This window comes from Canis lupus, chromosome 15 (genome assembly GCF_003254725.2).
Source record: "Canis lupus dingo isolate Sandy chromosome 15, ASM325472v2, whole genome shotgun sequence".
NCBI classification, from domain to species: Eukaryota; Metazoa; Chordata; class Mammalia; order Carnivora; family Canidae; genus Canis; species Canis lupus.
Window position 1 is genome coordinate 45,142,272 of NC_064257.1, and position 19,395 is coordinate 45,161,666.

General features: G+C 36.0%; 1 protein-coding gene across 3 annotated transcripts in view; it reads right to left on the reverse strand.

Annotated features, from left to right (window-relative positions):
• Positions 1-839: 839 nt before the first annotated feature.
• TTC29 (tetratricopeptide repeat domain 29) overlaps positions 840-19,395 on the reverse strand; it is a 245,925-nt gene continuing 227,369 nt past the window's right edge. For all 3 annotated transcript variants that reach the window (XM_025439028.2, XM_025439029.3, XM_049094169.1), the window contains 2 exons: positions 1,283-1,352; positions 840-1,003 (listed from right to left, as the gene is read on the reverse strand). In XM_025439028.2, the coding sequence (XP_025294813.1) occupies positions 973-1,003; positions 1,283-1,352 (101 nt within the window). In that variant the 3' untranslated portion in view covers positions 840-972. The remainder of the gene's footprint in view (positions 1,004-1,282; positions 1,353-19,395) is intronic.

Here is a 19,395-nt window from a genome sequence, read left to right on the forward strand (position 1 = left end):
TTGGAGAGCTTCTGGTCGGTGAATGTACAGGGGTGCTGGGAGGGTGATGCACCCAGAGAGGGCATGAAAGCTTAGGCCTTCTCTCCCATACCTTGCCAGTGTCTCTCTTCTATTTGGCTGCTTATCTCTATCTTTTATTGTATTCTTCATGATAAACTGGCAATGTAAGTATCTGTTTCTGTAAGTTCCATGAGCTGATATAGCAAATTATTGAAGTTAAGGAGGGGTTTGTGGGAGTCCCCAGTATGTAGCCAAGTCAGACAGAAGTATAAGTGACACCCTGGGCATTGTGATTAGAATTTAAGGTGGGAAAGAATCTTGTGGAACTTATCCCTTAGTCTGAGATCTGTACTAACTCCTGGCAGTTAGTGTCAGAATGGAGTTAAATTGTAAGACAGCCAGTCAGTATCTGCTGAGAATTGGAGAATTGCTTGGTGTGTAAAACCCCATGCATTTGGTGTCAGAAGTGGTGTGAGTAGAGGAAACAGAAGAGGTAAAGATGGCTTTACCTCTGTAAAGGAAACTGTTTTGAATGGTACAATACAATAGTCTCTGCTGCTTATAATCCTTTCATCTATGTTGAAAAGACTTCCCGAATTTTAATAAATATTTTCCCATATTTATTCAACATAGATTTCCTTAAGTTTAAAATGATTTTCTCATTAGATACAACCAGATTCTGATTCTATAATAACACTCTTTCTTGTGGGATAGTGGATAAGAGCAAAATTTTAGTTTGTTTTATGAATGATTGTTGATATTTCTAACCATTTGAGATGTATTATTATTTTTATGAATTTAGATGATTTAGAATGAATTTGTACACTGCAATACCAAAATCCAATCTAAACATAGTCATAGTTTTATTACAATTCTATCTGTATTAATTTGAAACATATTCCTATTATAGTTATGAAGACAAAGGTGACATGATAAATTTCTTCTTGCTTCATTGCTGAGTCCAAAGCTGGTTTAAGTCTCAGTTTTTTGATTATCAGGAAATCTGAAATAAAAAATTACAATATTTAATTTTATATCGAGGGAGAAAGTAAAAACATTCACTTGAAAGATACTTTTTTTTAAATTTTCACACAGAGCTTAAAAAATGAAAAACGCTTGAACTTATGTGATATTTTAAAGTAAATCTGTGATTTTTTTAGACAGTTTTTAGTATTATCAAGTACTAGATGAAATTATTCTTCTTGTGTTTGAAGAATCAGTTTATACTTAGTATCTTGCCTAATTTGTATGCAATAAAAACTTTTTACTTGATTTATCATACCCACTGAGTTCTTCTTCCAAATTCTCTGGGATTTGACATAAACTTTCCCTTGTGGATCTTCTAGATCCTCCTACAGGAAAAAAGATGAATGTAATGATTTATCACAAATACAATTTACAGTTATATTGAACTTGAACCTGGGAATCCTTTTGCAGAGATATCTACCCTTATCACCTGTATAAAAGTGTATATACCACTGTGTCACCAGGGCAGATTATATTGGTCAAAGATAGCCACGATGTCCCCTACTTTACATGTTCCTCAACAATATGACCTTGTCACTCCCCCATCCAGAGGTGGAATCTAATTCACCTTCTTTGGAAACTGGGCTAGGCTTAGGACTCTTCTAATCATTGGAATGTGGAGAAAGTGGCTACATGATTTCTGAGGCAAGGTCAGAAAAGGCTTGTTGTATTGGTATTTCTCCCTGTGCAGCTTCCTCCTGGTTCTCTTGGGATGCTTTCTTTGGAGGGAGCAAGTCACCATATAATAACCGCCCTGCCATCCTGGAGAGGTCACATGTAAGATGCTCCAGTTTGACAGTTCCATCTGAGTCCAAACTTCCAGCCATCCCTCTAAGGCTCTAGTCTGTAGGGAAACTGTCCTGGATCCTGCAAACTAGCCATCTGTCAGCTGAGCACCACCAGGGGTGACCTCAACTGAGGTCTAGCCAAAACATGCTTAAATTCCTAACCCACAAGATTCTTGTGACACATAAATGGTAACTGGAACAGCCACCTTTTGGGGGATAAAATGACTTGAAGCGATACTCAGAAAGAAAATTAATTTAGAGAGCAATATAAAGTATCCAAAATTATTAAATAAGATATGGGAAGTTTATACATATAAATAGACATGTTAATTTTGTACTTAACTTTCATGTCTGGCCTTTAGCTTTTGAGTTGAATTCACTGGTAGTAATTTAATAATATGCTCTTTATTCTTGCTTTTCGCAGGCTTTAGTCTCCAGATCTCTCTTCATTTCCTGTATTCTATTTTGTCCCCATCTCCTACCACAACTTCTGAAACATTTCCATGTATCCTTATTACATTTTCTGAAATTTCCTTTACTTTCTAATGGAAATGGGGCTGTCCTCAGTAGACACTGCCAACCTAGCAGACTTTTTTGTTTTTCTTTCTATCAGTTTTGCTACTACTGGGGCTGGAGATGGATAGGTATTCTGCTTGCACCCTAATATTCCCTTCCAGGACATTCACCTCCTTTCTTTCTCTTCCTAAAATTCAGTTATCAGTTTATACAATCAACTATTGTTGTGGTCTACCTACAACTGGGATCATTCTCAGTTGATTTTATCATTGGCTCATTTTACCTCACTACTTCTGTCTTAATTTAGCAATTTAAATGTACAAGCAGGGATCCCTGGGTGGCGCAGCGGTTTAGCGCCTGCCTTTGGCCCAGGGCGCGATCCTGGAGACCCGGGATCGAATCCCACGTCAGGCTCCCGGTGCATGGAGCCTGCTTCTTCCTCTGCCTGTGTCTCTGCCTCTCTCTCTCTCTCTGTGTGACTATCATAAGTAAATGAAAAAAAAAAAAAAAATAAATGTACAAGCAGAGGATTCTTCACCCTGGGTCTTAATTACTTGAGCTCTGTTCTTTGAGATCTGGTCCCATACCCTTCTGCAGCTGTTGATTCCCATGGATATACTTAGACCTTGCCATTAGCAATAATTCCAGGTCCCTCTTTTTTATTTTTTATTATTTTTTATTTATCTACAATAGTCACACAGAGAGAGAGAGAGGCTGAGACACAGGCAGAGGGAGAAGCAGGCTCCATGCACCGGGAGCCCGACGTGGGATTCGATCCCGGGTCTCCAGGATCGCGCCCTGGGCCAAAGGCAGGTGCCAAACTGCTGCACCACCCAGGGATCCCCCTCCAGGTCCCTCTTAAACTCAGTTACCAACATTCAACTACTTGACTTCTAGTTTTATCTTTCTAGATCACTCCTTCTAGTACCCCCAACACCAGCAATTCTTCTACTTCTCTGGGACCTCCACTCTTGCCACATTTTCATTTTTCCTTCTCTTTCTGATCCCTTCTCTCCCCTCTTTCTTTCTTTATTAACGTAAATTCTATGGCCATTCTCCCCCTTGCATATAGTCTGACCTCATTACTCTTTTCCCACTTTGTCATACTCACTTGGCAAAACTATAACCCTAGAATAAATTCAACTGTATCCTTACTCCTCTTCTGTACTATATACCTCAATGTGACTGGAAAAAAAAAAACATATAACCAGGCTTTACTTTAAATTCATAGCCATAGGCACTGGTGGATTTTTAATGCTTTCAGGCCATCCTATTAAACATTCCTGGTCCATTTGTTCTTCTTCTCTCTTAGATGGCTATTTAGCTCTTTTTTCTATTTTCCCAAAACTCTAACCCTGCCCATGATGTATTTTCTGGTTTCATGGAGGAAATAAAAGACAGTAGGAAAAAAAAGACAGTAGGAAAAAAACTTCCACAAGCTCTGTGTTGTTTTGTTCTATATGCTTTATCTTACCTATGCTCTCATCTAAGGCTAACTCTAGACTTCACCATTTCTTGCCCACAGAAGACATGGCTCCAGTAATTCCTTCTGCCACCCACTTATCAGAGTTCATTTCTTCCCCCTCTATATTAGATCTTCCTTGTCAGCAGATAAATACTTAGTTGAAGCCACAAGACTAAATTCTTACCAGTGAGTGGAAACAAAGTAATACACTGCTTCTGGGTCTGAGTGTTAGACATTGGGCATTTATTCCTCCTTAAATTTTCCCTTTTCCTCAATCTTGGACATAGAACCATTACCCCATGCTTCAGTTTCTAACATGCAGATAATGACAACATCCTAGGCGAGTGGTTCTCAACTGGCAGTGATTTTACCCCACAGGTGGCTTTTGGAGATACTTTTTGGTTGTCACAACTCATAGGTAGAAGCATACTGACATCCACAGGGTAGAAGCCATGGATGCTGCTAAATAACCTACAATGACCATGACAGTGATACCCCAGCCCCCTCACCAACAAAAAATCATCCAGCTCAAAATTTCAATAGTGCAAGATTGAGAAGCCCTGCCACAAAATGGAATATCGTGGTCCCCTAAATGCCTGTGGAGCTGCCTTATAAATGCAGACTATTCACTTTAGGGTTAAGGAAGAAATAAAAGTGTGTATTCTTTTTTTTAAAAAAGATCTTATTTATTTATTCATGAGACACAGAGAGAGAGGCAGAGACACAGGTAGAGGGAGAAGCAGGCTGCCCATCGTGAGGCTGATGTGGGACTCAATCCCAGGACCCTGGGATCACCACCTGAGCTGAAGGCAGATGCTCAACCACTGAGTCACCCATGTGTCCCAAATTTGTATATTCTTTTTTTTTTAAAGATTTTATTTATTTATTCATGAGAGACACAGAGAGAGAGAGGCAGAGACACAGGTAGAGGGAGAAGCAGGCTCCATGCAGGGAGCCCTACACGGGACTCCATCCCGGGTCTCCAGGATCACAACCTGGGCTGAAGGTGATGCTAAGACGCTGAGCTACTAGGGCTGCCCAAATTTGTATATTATTAAGCTACTGTACCTTGGGACTCTTTGTAATAGGAACTTAGCCCTTACCTTAACTAACAGCATTCTTTTAGGTAAGCAACTACCTTGGGCTTCTCAGTTTAATATTTGTCATTGCATCGCAATATATAGAACAACCTAACATCCCAATACCACTTTTATATTATCTAGTATCTTAAACTCAACATTCCTTTTGACTTGGCAGTATGTAACAAAATCTCTTAAGCTGGGGAAATCTTTCCTGAATTTTCCAAGTTTAAAATTATGCCTGGTTTGTCTCAAGTAATTGTTTTGCATTTATTCCCCAGATGTTGAAGAAAGATAATTTTTACTGGGAGTATTTCCCAAGTAGATTCTCTGAGGAGAATAGCTATATGTGTAGCTATTCTTTTACTTAATGTAGGCCACAACTGGTGGTTTAAATAAAAGACACTCTTTGTTCTAGGAAGCCTTGGCAACGATTAACTTATATAGGGGAACACCTGAACTCATCATTCAGGTGCTCTGATACTTCTCTACATTTGCAGCAAGATGAGCACCACAGGACTGTTCTTGGTTACAATGTTTCTTTATTTTCCTTTTTAGATTTTATTTATTTATTCATGAGAGACACAGAGAGGCAGAGATACAGGCAGAGGGAGAAGCAGGCTCCATGCAGGGAGTCTGATGTGGGACTCGATCCCGGGAATACAGGATCATGCCCTGAGCCAAAGGCAGACACTCAGCTGCTGAGCCACCCAGGCATCCTGGTTACACTTTCAAAAGCACTCATTTTGATTCCTACCCTAGGTTTTGTGCTGTGGGTTTGACTTAGAATGTGATTTGTGATGTTTGATCTGTGGTACTTCAAGGAAGCTAGAAAATTAAGACCGATACTACTCCAACAAGGAGACCGGAAGCAATACAAAGTTGAGAGTATGATATTTGCTTATACTGTCTACCATTTCAGTAGAAACATGCACTTGTCTGTTGCTAATAGTAGACTCTCAAATGCTGGATTCCCTCAGGTGGGCAACAAAACGATCTTATTTACCACCACTTGGCCTATATTGTACCAAAGACCAATAGAATAAGTCAGTAAATGCTGAATTAGACTCAAAATACCATTCCATCCCTTCACTTGAAAACAATGGCATATAATTTTCATATAATACAGTACTATATGCAAATGTGATTTAAAAATGTTATTGGTAGAGGAGTATGAATTAAAATGGAGGAGACACTGACTAGTAGTTTTGAGAATGAATAGGTAAATGAGTTTTTATAATTTTGGCATGCAAAACATTTTTAGTGGCTTTTTTCTAGAAAAGGGTAAATACTAACTCATACATAAAGGTTGTGTCAGAGTTTATAGACTAGACCCCTGGTAATGGATTCAACCTTTCCACGACAAATCAAAAGTATTGTATGCTCACATGAATATACAGTAGTCATTACCTTAAATTTAAAACTCACTATAAGCAGCAAGCACATAGAGCAGGATATGAAGGCTGTATTGTATCAGTGTGGTCTGCAGAGAATTTCTTCCTATGGTTTTTGCTTTGTTGAAATATATGTTGCAGTTCAAAGCTAAAGGGATTACTTCTGAATAGTCATCACAGAGGTTGATTACATTCGTATATCATATTTAGCTGGACCCTGCAGGCTATTATTCCATTAGCTATGCTGGTCCCGCTATTGTCAAAAAGTTGATCACCTAATGTTAAAAGATTGTGCTTTCTGTTGACCTTATCAAAATGACTCAAAAGGTTTTGTTAAAAAATAAAACTCAGATTGTGTTATGAAAATGATTAAGAATAAATATTATGTATAAAAATGCTCATATCTTGTGGGTGGTCTTAGCATTATAATATTATTAATAATAAAATTATATTTTGCTGTAGTATTTCAGCACGTTTTACCTAGAGTCATAGGTAGAAATAGTTTAGTAGAAAATAGTTCTTTCTTGCTAATAGTAGAGAGTATCAGAAATTGATTTCTGAAAAAGGAACAGAAGTGTCTCCCTCCCTCCAGGAATTCAAATCATGTGAAAATAACACCATGGACGTAGGTTCAGTATAGCATATTAATACAACAGTACATTTACAGTAACCTAATTATAACATGGTTTTACAAGGCAACTATACTGAGGGGAGAAGTGGTGAAGAAATGGAAAGTTCGTCATTTACACTTAATAATCACTTCAAGGGGTACCTGTGTGGCTCAGTAGGTTAACCATCTGACTCTTGATTTCAGCTCAGGTCATGATCTCAGGGTCATGTGATTGAGCTCCATGTTGAGCTCTCCACTGGGTATGGAGCATGCTTTAGATTCTCTCTCTACCTCTCCTTCTCCATTTGTGCCTCCTCCCTGGCTTGCATGAGCTCATTCTCTCTCTCTCTCTCTCTCTCTCTCTCTCTCTCTCAAAAAAAGTCACTTCAAGAATATTTTAATTGTTTATTCTTTAAGCAACAGTTGTGTAGTTTAACTTATTTAGTCATAACAGTTGAAAATTTTAAAGAAATGAGCTAACATATATTCTTATAATCTTTGAATCCTGTTACCAATATAAGACATATTTTGATAAGCTTGACTTTTAACCTATGTTATCATGAATTAACTACAGATTAAGTAAGCAAATGAAAGTGTTTTCTTGACAAAGATATTGACAGGTACGGCTTTATGATTTAAAATGCTCTATATAAAATTTTCATTAGAATCACATTACAAAAGCTGTCTTTGGGGAACAAAGATAGTTTTGAAGCTATCTCAATGAACGGCTAGTTTTTGAAATATGTTCCCAGAAGTGGTGAGGGACTGGCACAGAGTCATGTCTCCTTTTTGGCATGGTCTTCTTTGCAACTGATGGTGTGTAAAATGGCTGGTCAGGGATACAGCCTGTGGTCCTGGAGCACAGCCAGACACTAATTTCAGCCTCATTAGCATTGTTCTCTAATCAACTGAACTTTTCAGCAAGTGGAAGTTTCCTAATATTTCTTGTATTTGCTTGCTTTTAGCCACCCCCAGTTGATACAATACAGAAGGAGAGGGTATCAGTCAGGAGGAAACAGATGGCACATTCAACTGGGATTTTGAAGAGACTTTAATGAAAGAACTACATAGGGAGCTGAGGGCAGGGGGAAGGAATCGACAAGGGATGGTGAGGCACCCAGCCCATCACAAGAGAGGGATGCCATGCCATGATCTTCCTTGGGGCTGAAAGGTAAAAGGGAAGAGGATGCTGTTATTGCACCCTGAGTGAGAAATGGAGATTTAGAAAAGGGGTCTTCCGACAGAAGCTAGAAACAGTAGCTATAGAGTGTCGCAGCTGTCAGGACTCAGCTGAAGTCAGGGACAGAGGAATAATTCCCTGGCCTCTCTACCTTCCTAACCCCTGATCGCTGGCTGGTGATGCCCTTTGGATAAATCCAAACCAGGAAGCTAGAAGGCAAATGAACCTGGACATGCAGTCTAAAGTCAGTTTTCTGGGACACAGAACAAAGTGGGAGAATGTATCCTGGGGTGTGTGTGTGTACACATGAGGCAAATAGCATATAAAAACCGCAGTGCAAATGTTGTTGAGGTAGTCATGTAATGCATGATTGAAGTGTCAACATATTGATGTTAATATAGGATTTGATGCTTCTCTTTTCCTTTCTGTTTTCTATCTTTCTCCTGCTTCTTTGGTAATACTGGCTTGTCATTTGTGGCGCTTCTCATCTTACAGCTCTGGAAAAATTCTATGAACCAAAATCTGAGTCTACAGTTCCTCTCACTCTACCAAAAACATGCAAGGTTTTTTGGGTAATACTTTCCTACTTTTTGTTAACAACCAAAAAGGCAATCTGTTCCGAGTTGTGAAGTAGAAATCTATATGTGGCGAGGATAATAGTCAAGATGTAAACTTTGAAGGCAGAAGGCATTTTTCAAGTTTGGCATATTCTTTTAAGCGTCAAAAACTGAGATGTATTTTCTCATATTACAGGTTCTGGTATATAGAAATTCCCTTTCCAAAGGTTTTTGTTAATATTTGAAGCTTGTTATAATTTATACAAGGATCAGATGTCTATTCAGATTCAAAACTATAGGTTCTTTTTTCCTTAAGCACTAGTATCTTAATCAGATGGAATAGAGCTAGACCTTGATGGAGCACTGAAGAGGTACAACATGGAGGTACCATGTTGACACAGATTTATACTGCATTTCTTCTTCTGAATATCTAAACTTTTAATGAGAATATCTGATTCAGGTGTATCAATCTGTTCAGACACTAAGTACTTTCTTAAGATAAATATAGTCTTGATGTTCTTTTTATATCTCCTATTGATACTACTACAAACCTAGCAGTTTTTTCCAGCCACGATGGAGTAACGGAAATCAGGTTATCTTCTTTCCTAAAACAATTCTTCCCACCAAAAATATGAAACCATGATTTTGAAGACACTAGACATCAGACAACAAAATCCAGTGACACCTGAGAGATAGGAAACAGTATGACCCTACACTCAACTTACTGCCTTGAGTAAATTTAATATATTCCTGATCAACAGTTTATAATTTACATTTCTGGAGGAAGTGAAAACTGCCCCTGTTTGGTAACTTGGGCTGACTCAATCAAGTGACACCATTTTGGGCCTGTAGTTTTCTTTTTAAATAATTCCCGTCTTAGGATGCCTGGGTGGCTCAGTCTGTCTTTGTCTGGGGTCATGATCCCAGACTCCTGGGATGGACTCCTGTGTTGGGCTCTGCTCAACAGGGAGTCTGCTTCTGCCTCTCCCTCTGACCCTCCTCCCTGCCTGTGCTCTGTCTCTGTTTCAAAAAAGAAAAGAAAAGAAAAGAAAAAAGAAAAAAAGAAAAGAATGTTATGTGGATACATGGATGGCATATTAAAAATCAATTAATGAGGTGCCTAGGTGGTTCGTTTGGTTAAGCATCTGACTTGGGCTCAGGTCATGATCCCAGAGTCCAGGGAAGAGGCCCCCTGTTGGGCTTCCTGCTCAATGAGGGGTCTGCTTGTCCCTCTGCTGCCCCTGCCAGCTCCTGCACACATGCTCTCTCTCTTTCTCTCAAGTAAATAAATACTTATAAAAAATCAATTAGTGAAACTGAAGGAAGAGCAGTAGAAATACCCAAAATAAAACAAAGAAGGCAAAGAATTAAAAAGATAAGTAGAATAGATAAGTAGAATATCGCTGAGTTGTAGAACAGCTGCAGGCAGCCTATTATAAATGTTACTGGTGTTCTGGAAGGAGATGGGTAAAGAATTGAAAAGTATTTTAAGAAATCACAGCTGAAAATTTTTCTAACCTTGATGAACACCTCAAACCCATATATCTAAGCAGTTCAACAAATTCTAAGCTCAAGAAACTTAAGAGTACTAAAAGAAAAATAACCCATCAAAGTCCAGAATTCTATACCTATTAAAAATATATTTCAACAATGAAGACAAAATTTCAAACAATGAAGACAGCTTGTCTTCTAAGACAGTCCAGCTGAAGCAATTCCTCAGCAGCAGATTGTACTGCAGGAAATGATAAAGTCCTCAGGCAGAAGGAAAATGACATCAGATGGAAATTTGGGTCTGTGCTATGAGGAATGAAGAGTTAGAAGTGGCAAGGAAATGGGTAAACATGAAAATTTTTTTTAGTTATTAAATTCCTTCAAATGATATTTGACTGAACAAAAATAGTAACAATATAGTATGGGTTTATAATATATATAAAAGTATAATATATGTAAAAGTATAATGTATGACAATAATAGTGCAAAAGCGGGGTGGGGGTGAGAAACAAAGTATATTGAAGTTATTTTACTCTTTATTAAATGGTCTAGGGCAGCCCCGGTGGCGCAGCGGTTTAGCGCCGCCTGCAGCCCAGGGCGTGATCCTGGAGAACCTGGATCGAGTCCCACGTCAGGCTCTCTGCATGGAGCCTGCTTCTTCCTCTGCCTGTGTTTCTGCCTCTCATTCTCTCTCTGTGTCTCTATGAATAAATAAATAAAATCTTTTTTTTAAAAAAAGGTCTACCGTCAGGGTACCTGGGTGGCTCAGTGGTTGAGTGTCTGCCTTTGGCTCAGGCTGTGAACCTGGGATGCTGGGATCAAGTCCCGGATCAGGCTTCCCGTGGGGAGCCTGCTTCTCCCTCTGCCTGTGTCTCTGCCTCTCTCTCTGTGTTTCTCATGCATAAATAAATAAAATCTTTAAAAAATGGTCTACTGTCACCTGAAGGTCTATAAATTAAAGATCAGAGCTGGTTATTTTTTTCTGGTGGTGGGTTTTTTAAATTGTTTTAATATATATAAAATAGAAAATGTATCATTTTAACCATTTTTAAGTGTGTAATTCAGTGGCATTAAATACATTCACAATGTTGGAAACCATTACCATTATCCACTTTTAGAACATTTCAACATCCCTAACAGAAACTGAGTCCATTAAACAATTCCTCATTCTCCTCACCCTGCAACTCTTGGTAACCTCTGTTCTATTTTCTGTCTATAAATTTGCCTATTCTTAGTACCACATATAAGTAGAATCAGAAAGTGTTTGTCCTTTTTTGGCTGGCTTATTTTACTTAGCATAATGTGTTCAAGGTTCATTTACATTGTAGCCTGTATCAGAATGTCATTCTTTTTTTTTTTTTAAGGCTGAATAATATTTCACTATATGTATATAGTCTATTTTGTTTGTTCTGTTGATGGACATTGGGATGCTTACAGCTTTTGGCTATTGTCGATAATGCTCCAGGTCCTTGCCAACATTTGTTATTTTCTATTATTTTGATAATAGTCATCCTAATGAGAGTGAAATTATGACTCATTTTGGTTTTGATTTGCATTTATCTAATAACTAGTGATATGGAACATCTTTTCATGTGTGTATTGCACATTTGCATGTCTTTGGTGAAATGTCTATTGAAGTCCTCTGCCCAATTTTTAATCAGGTTGTTTGTTTTTTTGGTGTTGTTGATTTGTTCTTTATATATTCTGGATGTCCAACCCTTATCAGATATATGATTTGCAGATATCTTTTTTTCTGTATTTTTCACTTTTTTGATAGTATTCTTTGATGCACAAAAGTTTGAAATTTTGATGGATTTCAATTTATCATTTCTTTTTTTTGTCTGGGCTCTTGGGTGTCAAATCCAAGAGATTATTGCCAAATCCAATGTTATAAAGATTGCTCATTATGTGTTCTTCTAAGAGATTTATTGTTTTAGCTCCTATCTTTAGATCTTTGATCTAGTTTGTATTAATTTTTGTACATATAAAAGTGGGGGCCCAATTTCATTCTTTTCTTTTGCGTGTGGATATCTAATTTTCCCAGGCTCATATGTTGAAAAGACTATTCTGTCCCCCATTGAATGGTTTCATACTCTTGTCCCAAATCAATTTACCATATACATGAAGGTTTATTTCTAATTTGTCAGTTCTATCCCATTAGTTTATGTTTCTGACCTTAATGCCAGTACCATCCTGTTTTGTTTACTATAACTTCACAGTCAGTTTTGAAGTAGGGAAGTATAAATCTTCCAACTTTGTTCTACTTTTTCAAGATTATTTTGGCTATTCAGGGTCTCTTTCAATTTAATAGGAACTTGAAGATTGGTATTTATTTATTTATTTATTTATTTATTTATTTATTTATTTGACACACACAGAGAGAGAGAGAGAGAGAGAGAGAGAGACAGGCAGAGGGAGAAGCAGGCTCCGTGCAGGAAGCCTGACATGGGACTCAATCCCAGGTCTCCAGGATCACACCTTGGACTGAAGGCGGCACTAAACCGCTGAGCCACCCAGGCTGCCGAAGATTGCCTTTTCCATTCCTGCAAAAAGCCTGTTGGATATTTGATAGGGATTGCACAGAATTTGTAGTCACTCTGGGTAGTACTGTCATGTTAATATTAAGTCTTCCAATCTATGAACATGGCATGTGTTTCCACTTATTTACGTCTTTTTAAATTTCTTTCATCAATGTTTTACAGTTTTCAGTGTATAAATGTTTCATTTTCTTGTTAAATTTGTTCCTAAGTATTTTATTCTTTTGGATGCTATTGTAAGTGGATTTTTTTTCTTAATTTTCTTCTTTTCAGATTTTTCATTGCTAGTTTATAGAAACATAACTGTATTTATGTGTCTATCTTGGAACCCTGCAGCTTTGCCACACTTGCTTATTAGTTGTAGTAGTTTTTGCTTTTTAAAAAAGTTCTTTGGGATTTTCTAAATATAGAATCATGTCATTTGGGTTTTCCTTTCCAATTTAGATATCTTTTTCTTGCCTAATTACTGTGGTTAGAACTTCCAGTCTCATCCTACTTTTACATCATTTTGATGAGGTTTCAAAGTCCTGTGAGAAAAGATCCAATTTGCCTTATTGAGATTATGTGCCCATCCCCTACCCCTTATCTTAGAGGATTTTGATTATTAAGATGTATACATGGAGAAGGAGTTATTCTACTGGATGAAATTATGGCACTATTACCAAAGAAAGGGAAATGGATGCTCAGTAGCCAATAAACAAAGAAAAAACTATTGGCTCCAAGGCCCTATATGGTCACAATCAGTTGTGGTAAATTCAAGACTAGAACCCAGGCCCATTGATTTATTTATAGGCCTATATTCTTACCCAATGAACTATCAGTTCTTTTACATTTTAATCACAGATTAATTTTCTCAAAATGCTCAGTCCAATAAGTTTGAATTTTCAGTGTTACCATGACACAGTTTAACTTCTTCTTATTATTATTGAGGTAAAATTAGTATGTAATATTATATTAGCTTCAAGAGTACAACAAAATAATTTGATATTTGCATGTTACAAATGATCACCACAATAAGTCTAGTTACCATTTGTCAGCATATACTTAACCCCTTTGACTCCTTTTGCCCACTCCAACCCTTCTTTCCTCTGATAACTACCAATATGGATTTGTTTTGTTTTTAGATTCCACACATAAATGAAAGCATACAATATTTGTCTTTCCCCAACTTATTTCACTTAACATAAAAATCCATCCATGCTGTTGCATATGGCAAAATTTCCTTTTTTTGAGTTAATATATTTTTATTAAAGTCTATCTGTATTTTTAAGTTGCAGATATTAATATTTTTTGTGTATTTTTTATTGGAGTTCAATTTGTCAACATATAGTATAAGTGAGAAATTTCCTTTTTTTTTTTAAATGACTGAGCAGTATCCCATTATGTATATATACCACATCTTCTTTATTCATTTATCTATTGATGGTCACTTCTACATATTATCTATTGGAAGTAATGTTGCAATGAACATTGGGGTGAAGGCATCTTTTCAATACAGTGTTTTCATTTTCTTCAGATAAAAGCCCAGAAGTGGAATAACTGGATTGTATAGCAATTCTACTTTTAATTTTTTGAGGAACCTCCTACTGTGTTCCATAGTGCTCTATTTGCATTCCCACCAACAGTGCACAAGGGTTCCTTTTCTACACAACCCCTCCAACATGTGTTATTTCTTGTCTTTTTGATAACAGCCATTCTGACAGGTGGGGGATGATATCTCATTGTGGTTTTGATTTGCATTTCTCTGATGATAAGTGATGTTGAGCATCTTCTCATGTGTCTATTGGCCATCTGAATGTCTTCTTTGGAAAAATGTCAGTTTGGATTCTTGGATTGCTTTTTAATCAGGTTCTTTTTGTTGTTATTGAGTAGTGTGAGTTATATATTTTGAATATTTGTGTGAGTTATATATTTTGAATATTAGTGGTGTGAGTTATATATTTTGAATATTAGTGGTGTGAGTTATATATTTTGAATATTAGTCCCTTATTGGATATATGATTGCAAATATCTTCTCCCATTAAGAAGGTTGCCTTTGCATTTTGTTGCTAGTTTCCTTTGCAATGGTTTAATGTGGTCTTAATAATTTATTTTTGTTTTTGTTACCATTGCTTTTGGAGTTAGATCCAAAAAAGTCTAAGCCAAGACCATTATCAAGGAGCTTACCATCTATGTTTTCCTCTTGTGGTTTTATGGTTTTTGGTCTTACATTCAAGTCTTCAACCCATTTTGAGTTCATTTTTGGCTGTCCAGTTTTCCCAACAGCATTTATTGAAGTTCTTTTCCCATTGTATATCCTTCTCTCTTTTGTCATAAATTAATTGACTATGTAGACATAAGTTTATTTGGGAGGGTCTCTACTCTACTTCATTGATCTATGTCTGTTTTTATGCCAATACCAAACTGTTTTGATTGTTAGATCTTTGTAGTATAGTTTGAAATAAGGAAACCTGATACCTCCAGCTTTGTACTTTTTAAGGTTGCTTTTTGGCTACTTGGAGTCTTGTATTTCCTTTTTTTTTTTTTTTTTTTGAGTCTTGTATTTCCATACAAATTTTGTAATTATGTTTTATAGTTCTTGAAAAATGCCATAGAGATTGTATTGAATTTATAGAATTTTATGGATAGTGTAGACATTTTAACAATATTAATTCTTCCAATCCATGAGCACAGAATATTTTTCCATATGTTTGTATTTTCTTCTATTTCTTTTAGCAGTATTTTATAGTTTTAACTGTACAGATCTTTCATCTTTTTGGTTAAATTTATTTCTAGGTATTTTATTCTTTTTATTAAATGGGATTGTTTTTAAAATTTATTTTTCTGATAGTTCACTATTAGGGTATAGAAATAACTGAATTTTATACATTGATTTTGTATCCTGCAACTCTCCAGAATTCATTTATAGTTCTCATAGTTTTTCGGCAGAGTCTAGAGTTTTCTATACACAGAATCATGTCAACTGAAAATAGTGACAGCTTTATTTCTTTCTTTACTATTTGGATGCCTTTTATTTCTTTTTCTTTTTCTTTTTTTTAATTATTTATTTATTCATGATAGAGAGAGAGAGAGAGAGAGAGGCAGAGACACAGGCAGAGGGAGAAGCAGGCTCCATGCCCGGAGCCCGATGCGGGACTCGATCCCAGGACTCCAGGGTCACACCCTGGGCCAAAGGCAGGCGCCGAACCGCTGAGCCACCCAGGAATCCCTTTTTATTTCTTTTTCTTTCTTACTTGGTGTGTTTGAGGTTTCTCGTACTATGTTAAATAAGACTGCAGAAAGTGGATATCTTTGCCTTGCACCTGATATAGAGGGAAAACTTTCAACGTTTCACCATTCAGAATGGTGCTTGCTTTGGGTTTGTCATTTATATATAGCTTTTATGATGTTGTGGTATGTTTCCTTTATCCCTATTTTGTTGAGTTTTTATCATAAATGGATATTGAATTTGGCACATATTTTTCCTGCATCTCTTGAGATGATCATATAATTTTTATCCTTTCTTTTATTAATGCACTATATCACAGTGATCAATAAGCAGATGTTGAACCATCCTTGAACTCCTAGAATAAATCCCAATTGCTCATGGTGTATAACCCTTTTAATATATTGTTGAGTTTGGTTTGCTAATATTTTGTTGAAGATTTTTGCATCTATCTTCATCAGAGATATTGGCCTATAATTTTCCTTGTAGTGTCCTTGTCTGGTTTTCATATCAGGGTAATGCTGGCCTCATGAAATGAGTTTGGACATGTTCCCTCCTGTTCAATTTTTGGGAAGAGTCTGAGAAGGGTACTGAGAAGGTATTATATTTTCGAATGTTTGGTAGAATTCACTCACTAGTGAAGCTGTCTTCTCTTGGACTTTTGTTTGTTAGGTTTTTGATTACTGATTTGATCTCCTTATTAGTAATTGGTCAATTCAGATTTTCTATTTCTTCATGATTCAGTATTGGCAGGTTGTATGTTTTTAACAATTTATCCATTTATTTTATGTTTTCCTATTTGTTGTCATATGATTTTCGTAGTTGTTCCTTATGATCTTTTGTATTTCTATGGTATCCATTATAACTTCTCTTCTTTAATTTCTGAATTTAATTATTTGAGCCTTTTTTTTCTTGTTGAGTATAGCTAAAGGTTTTTCAATTTTGTTTATCTTTTCAAAGAATCACCTTTTAGTTTCATTGATCCTTTATATATTTAAAAAATTTTTATTTCATTTATTTCTGTTCTGATCTTTTGTATTTCTTACCTTCTACTAACTTGGGCTTTGTTCCTTTTTTTCTAGTTCCCTTAAGTGTAAGGTGTAATATTTTCCCTAGATATTTCTGATTTTTTTAGGTATGCTTTTATTGATATAATCTTCCTCTTAGAACTGCTTTTGCCAAATCTCATAGATTTTGGGTTGCTGTATTTCCATTTTCATTTGTCTCAAGGTATTGTTTTGATTTCCCTTTGGGTTTCTTCATTGATCCATTGGTTGTTCAGTAGTATGTTATTTAATGTCCATGTATTTGTGATTTTTTTCCAGTTTTCCTTTGTAACTATTTCTAGTTTCATACCACTGGGATCAGAAAGATGCTTGATATGATTTCAATTTTTTAAAATTTATTGAGACTTGTTTTGTGGCCTGATATGTGTTCTATCCTGAAGAATGTTCCCTGTGTGCCTGTGAAGAATGTGTATTTTGCTGCTTTTGGATAGATGTTCTGTAAATATCTATTAAGTCCATCTGGTCTAATGTGTCACTTAAAGCTTAGGTTTCGTTATTGATTTTCTGTCTGGTTAATCTATCAACTGATGTAAGTAAGGTATTAAAGTCCCCTACTATTATTGTATTGCCAGTTTCTTCTCTTAGGTCTCTTAATATTTGCTTTATATATTTAGGTGCTCCTATGTTGGATGTGTACATATTCTCACAATACTTTCAAATGCTATATCCTTTTGTTGGATTGATCCCTTATGTAATCTCCTTCTTTGTCTTTTGTCACAGTCTTTGCTTTAAAGTTCTGTCTGTGTAAGTATAGATACCCCAGATTTCTTTTCATTTCCATTCACATGGGAACACTTTTTCCATACTTTTACTTTCTCATGTGTGTTTTTATATCTGAAGTAAGTGTCTTAGAGGCAGCATATAGATAGTTGTGATTTTTTCCATTCAGTCACTCTATATCTTTTGGTTAGTGTAGCCCATTTACATTTAAAGTAATTATTGATAGGAATGAACTGATTACAATTTTGTTAAATATTTTCTGGATGTTTTTGTAGTTCTTTTTTGTTCCTTTTTTCTCTTGTTCTTCCCCTGTGATTTGATGAATTTTTTTAGTTCAGATTGTTCAGATTCTTATCTCATTATCTTTTGTGTATCTTTGTAGGCTTTTGCTTTGTGGTTATCATGAGTTTTACATATAACTGTCTCTCTTTCTAGATCAGTCTATTTTAAGTTGATAGCAACTTAAATTTGAATGTATTCTAATAACTCTACATTCTTATCCCTCTCCCCCATCTTATGTTTTTGACTTCATATTTTATGTCTGTTATTTTGTGTATCCTTTAACTAATTATTATAAGTATAGTTAAAATTACTAATTTGTCTTTAACCTTCATACTAGCTTTATAAGTGTTTCTTATATATTCTATATATTTCTATATATTTACCTTTACCAGTGATATTTTTACTTTCATATGCTTTCTTATTATGTGTTAGTGTCTTTTCAACTTAAAGAAAGCCCTTTGACATTTTTTGTAAGGCCTACTTAGTGATGATGAACTCCTTTAGCTTTTGCCTACCTGGAAAACATTTGAGCTCTCCTTCAATTCTGAATAATAAGCTTGCTGGGTAGAGTATTTTTGGTTGGAAGTTCTTTCCTTTTGACACTTTGAATACATCATACCATTGTCTCCTGGCCTGCAGAGTTACTGCTGAAAAATCAGCTTGACTGTCTTATGGAGGTTCCCTTGTATGTGCTAAGTTGTTCTTCTCTTGCTGCTTTTATGATTCTCTCATCTTTAACTTTTGACATTTTAATTATAATGTGCCCTGGTATGGTTCTCTCTGTGCTTTCTGGACCTAAGTGTCTGGTTCTTTCCTGGGTTAGGGAAGACTTCAGCAATTATTTATTCAAGTAACTTTTCTGCCACTTTCTCTCTGTCTTCTCTTTTTGAGACCTCTATAATCCAAATGCTAGTCCACTTAATGTTGTCCCATAGGTTTCTTAAAAGCTATCTTTGTTTTTTTTAATTGTTTTATTTCTTTTTATTGCTCTATTTGTTAAGTTCCATTGCCCTGTATTCTGTGTCTCTAGGCCTTCTATTTCATCTAGTCTGCTGTTGAACTCATCTAGTCTATTTTTCAGTCCAATTATTGTATTTTTCAGTGTTCTGATTTCTGATTGACACTTTCTTATATTTGCGTTGAAGTTCACTGTCTTCATCCATTCTTCTCCCAAGTTCAGCATCTTTATGACCATTATTTTGAATTCTTTATCAGGTATATTATTTACTTTTCATTAAGGTCTTTTTTTTGGTGACAGTTTGTCTTGTCTTAGTTTGGAGCATATTCCTCTGTCTTCATTTTGCTTAACTTGCTGTACTTGTTTTTATGTATCTGGTGAAGCAGCCTCTCTCAGTCTTGAGGGAGTATACTTATGTAGGAGGTAAATCTTGTTACTTTGTCTTAGCACTTGGTTATCTCTCAAATCTTTGTCCAAGTGGCCTAACTTATTCTTAATAGATTTCAATTGTTGAGGTGTG